The sequence below is a fragment of the Limulus polyphemus genome, unplaced genomic scaffold (assembly GCF_000517525.1).
Source record: "Limulus polyphemus unplaced genomic scaffold, Limulus_polyphemus-2.1.2 Scaffold102, whole genome shotgun sequence".
Lineage (NCBI taxonomy): Eukaryota > Metazoa > Arthropoda > Merostomata > Xiphosura > Limulidae > Limulus > Limulus polyphemus.
Genome location: NW_013665712.1, coordinates 708,414 through 712,398, shown reverse-complemented (window position 1 = coordinate 712,398; position 3,985 = coordinate 708,414). Strand labels below are relative to the sequence as shown.

The 3,985-nt window shown below is 34.0% G+C and overlaps 1 protein-coding gene across 1 annotated transcript in view; it reads right to left on the bottom strand.

Annotated features, from left to right (window-relative positions):
- The window catches only part of LOC106470181 (hemocytin-like), a 124,114-nt gene that overhangs the window by 87,421 nt on the left and 32,708 nt on the right, over positions 1-3,985 (bottom strand). Inside the window, exons 22-23 of the mRNA XM_022399604.1 lie at positions 2,654-2,894; positions 560-1,228 (exon numbers count right to left, since the gene is read on the bottom strand). Of these exons, the coding sequence (XP_022255312.1) occupies positions 560-1,228; positions 2,654-2,894 (910 nt within the window). The remainder of the gene's footprint in view (positions 1-559; positions 1,229-2,653; positions 2,895-3,985) is intronic.

Here is a 3,985-nt window from a genome sequence, read left to right as displayed (position 1 = left end):
TTGATTATAAAAGGAATGCGTTTTTACATGGAACATTTGAGGTAAAAAAAGAGTAACTTGATTAATAAAAGGAATGCGTTTTTACATGGAACATTTGAGGTAAAAAAGAGTAACTTGATTAATAAAAGGAATGCGTTTTTACATGGAACATTTGAGGTAAAAAAAAGAGTAACTTGATTAATAAAAGGAATGCGTTTTTACATGGAACATTTGAGGTAAAAAAAGAGTAACTTGATTAATAAAAGAAATGTATTTTTACATGGAACATTTGAGGTAAAAAAAGAGTAACTTGATTAATAAAAGAAATGCATTTTTACATGGAACATTTGATGTACAAAAATGAGTAAATTGATTATCAAATCTCCTTAATTTAATTCTGATAACAGTATTTTCGATATAAAAGATAAAATTTGCTTGAAAAATTTAAAGTACACTGGTGACCAAAAGTTAAGTAACAAACTGCATTTGGAGTATTAACAATTTTTCCTTTAACTTTTGAACAGCAGTGTAATTTTCTTCATATCAAAAGAAATATCAGTATAAATAAAGTGCATTGTACCTGGTGCCTGTAACGAGTGCAAACATTGTAGACCGCGATTTACGTCACAAGTGATGCCGTTTTGTCCCGCTTGATTAAATGAAGTCGTTTCTCCAGCCACTTTACATTCAACCGAAGTCAGAAACGGTGGATAGCAGAAATCATATTGTTGTCGTAAATTATTGTACGTCTCCATGTCTCCATCTGGGTTAACTGTAGGATCATCACTGTTCATCCAATCTGTCCAACCGTGTTGATCGGGACTGCAAGGGAATGGTGTAGAAACAGTGGAAGTTATGATTTCTACCACTGGTGGCGCTGTTGCTTCGGTTGTTTCTGGTACTGGAGGTGCAGCTGTGCTGGTGGTGGTCTCTGGTATGGGTGGTGCTATGGTGGTGGTAACTTGTGGTACCACTGGTACAGCTGAACTGGAAGTAGTTTCTGGCACTGGTGGTGCAGCTGTGGTGGTGGTGGTCTCTGGTATGGGTGGAGCTAGGGTGGTGGTAACTTGTGGTACCACTGGTATGGGTGGAGCTAGGGTGGTGGTAACTTGTGGTACCACTGGTACAGCTGAACTGGTAGTAGTTTCTGGAACTGGTGGTGCTAATGTGCTAGTGGTTTTCAATTCTCTGGGTGTTATTACACTAACTGTTGTCGAAGAGGAAGGTAAAGTAGTTGGCACCAAGTGTCCTGCAAAACAAGTTGAGTTGTACCAAGCATAATCGTAAAGCTATATGAAAGCTATAAAGTTTGTTTCATTATAGACACAAAGAAACAACTAATATTAATGACAAAACAAGGCAACTTACAGAATGAAATAAGATCAAAGATGTTATCAAGTTATATTTAAAAAACAGCGCATGTTTTAATTTTATTGTATTAATGGCAAAAAGAACATCCTATAGTGATCAACATTAATATCGATATATTTTTTTACAAGAAGTATATTATATCTAAAAAAATACTATGTATACTAACAGTATTTTGAGTGTTATGTATTTGATTGTTTCAGAGAAAAGCCATATTGGGTTATTTGTTGTGTCCACAGTCGGGAATCGAACCCCGGAATTTTCGCGTTGTAAATTCGTAGATTTAACACTGTCAAATCGGGGAACGAGTGTTAAGTGAAGTGATAATAATTCTAAAATTTATATTACAATTTTTTTAGCAAAGAAAACATTTAGATAGCTAACTGGTGGTTAAATTATCTAAATGAGATTTGAATACATTGATTTATTCCTACTATTTAAGCACTTTTCATAAACGGTTGGGAATAGTGTTAAAATATATATTTTTTAAACTGCATAGAGTTGTAAGTGTTTCAGAGATTAGTCAAATGGTATTAAGCATGGATATGTTCAATGAAACCAAATATAATAAAAAAATGGTATTTATTTAATATTTTGATGTAACCCACCCTGGATTTATACATTCACAAGCAAAAGTACCCGTCCCCAGTGAAGGAAAAGTTTAAGTTAATCTAGCAAAAGTACCCGTCCTCAGTGAGGGACAGTTTAAGTTAATCTATCAATATAGATTATTTCATGGTTTTTAAAAAGGTTAATTGTGTTGCACTCTTGGTTTCACTTAGATACAAAGCTCTGAGCTACTTATAGTGTCTACCATGAGAAGTAACTGTTGAGTATTTCAGTCATGCTAAGAGCCACTCAACAATAACATACAGTAAATCTACATTTATATTCTTTAAGTTACGTCACATTTTAAAATGTGAATGATGGTGTGATTAATTCCTAACAATTTAGTGTAGAATATCCTGCTTACGAAATAAAATGTGATATTAACATTATTCATGCCTGTTCTCCCGTCAGTTCAAAAGTGAACAGTGAGCTTTGCCTGCGTACGCAGCTTTTCAAACGGGAGACAAACGAACGCTCGGACAGTTACCACGGTTCTCAATATGTATAAGATCAGTTTCTAAAATTAAACATATAATAGCTAGCACAATATATCTTTTAAATTCAGGCGTTCTCCTAAAACGAGTGTATTTTAATATTTCTTAAAGCAAGTTGTTTTTCTCGCAACTAAATAAGTAAAATAATAATTTATTCAAAAATTCAATTTTATTAATTTCAAACTTAACTTATTAACCCTTACCACAATCACAGAAAACTCGAATTTCATAATCCAAACATAGCTGAGCACCTTCCTGGTTTTTGTTTAAGCAAATTAATCCTGATGGTAAAGAACATGACACTTTTTGACCACCTTCCTGATATGATTGCAAAGTTCCTGCAACTCGGCACTGAATAGCAGTCATATTCACAATCGGGCAGAAGTCACGGTAAACTATACGTAATCGTGAAGTTGTACTCAGTTTTTCAAAGTCTCCTCCGTTCTAGGGTAAAAAAAAAAAAAGAGAAAAAATCGTAATGGACTTATTGTAGAATTTGTTTGTTTGTCTTAGAGCAAAGCCACATTGCGCTATCCACTGTGCCCTCCCGATTTTAAGGTTGTGAGTCCGTAGACTTACCTCTGTCCCACTTGAGGACTTATTGTGGAATAAAATAATCAAACAAAAAGTAAAAATATTTAAATCTGTTCTCTTATTGTGTAAAAGTGTTCTTGGATTATTTATGTTACATTGGGTGAAATCTGTGTGGGAAAATATGTTAATCACATCAATTTTCAAGGTAATATAACTTGAAAACACAAACAAAATCTCTAAACATTAGAAATATGTGAACACAAAAACAATAGGGAAAAAAATAAATAATATCATTACATAAAAAAAATCACGGAGTTGTACAAAATAATTTCAACTTCCTACTCCCCAGCGGGGAATCGAATACCGTTAGGGTACAATCTATCATTTGATTTACCATTTGTCACTGAGTTATAACGATTTCGAGGGAATCCATCTTTCATCCGTAACCCTGGACATTGGCAAATCGAAAGAGTAGAACGCTAGGTTTTTCCTAATTTTGCTGGTATGGACAAGTATATTGTATATGTTAAAGGATTAAGATATATTGCGGTACATTTAATGATTAAAGTTAGCTATGTACCTCATTAACCACAACCTGGGAAATAAGTGATGATATCTGGAAAGTATTGGACAATTTCAGCAGGTATCATTTGATAGCTTTGGATAAAGGTAATACTTATTTTTCCTTATACCATTTTAAATTATTTTATTCGGTCTAGTGGTTTCAGGTAGATTTATGTTTTGAAGTTTCAGTATTGAGTAACTCCTAGAAAATCTGAACGCACTCTCACGTGTCACTTTTGGTTATTAACTTATATACGTTTAAAAAAAAACGTTAGGAGGGGCATACTTGCTGGGCTTAAACTCTGAATGTTGGAGTGCGGTATTATTTTCAGACTTTTAGTTTGGTTTGTCACGAAGTTCGCGTAAAGCTATACGAGGGCTATCTGCACTAGCCATCCCTAATTTAGCAGTGAAAGATTAGAGAGAAAGCAGCTAGT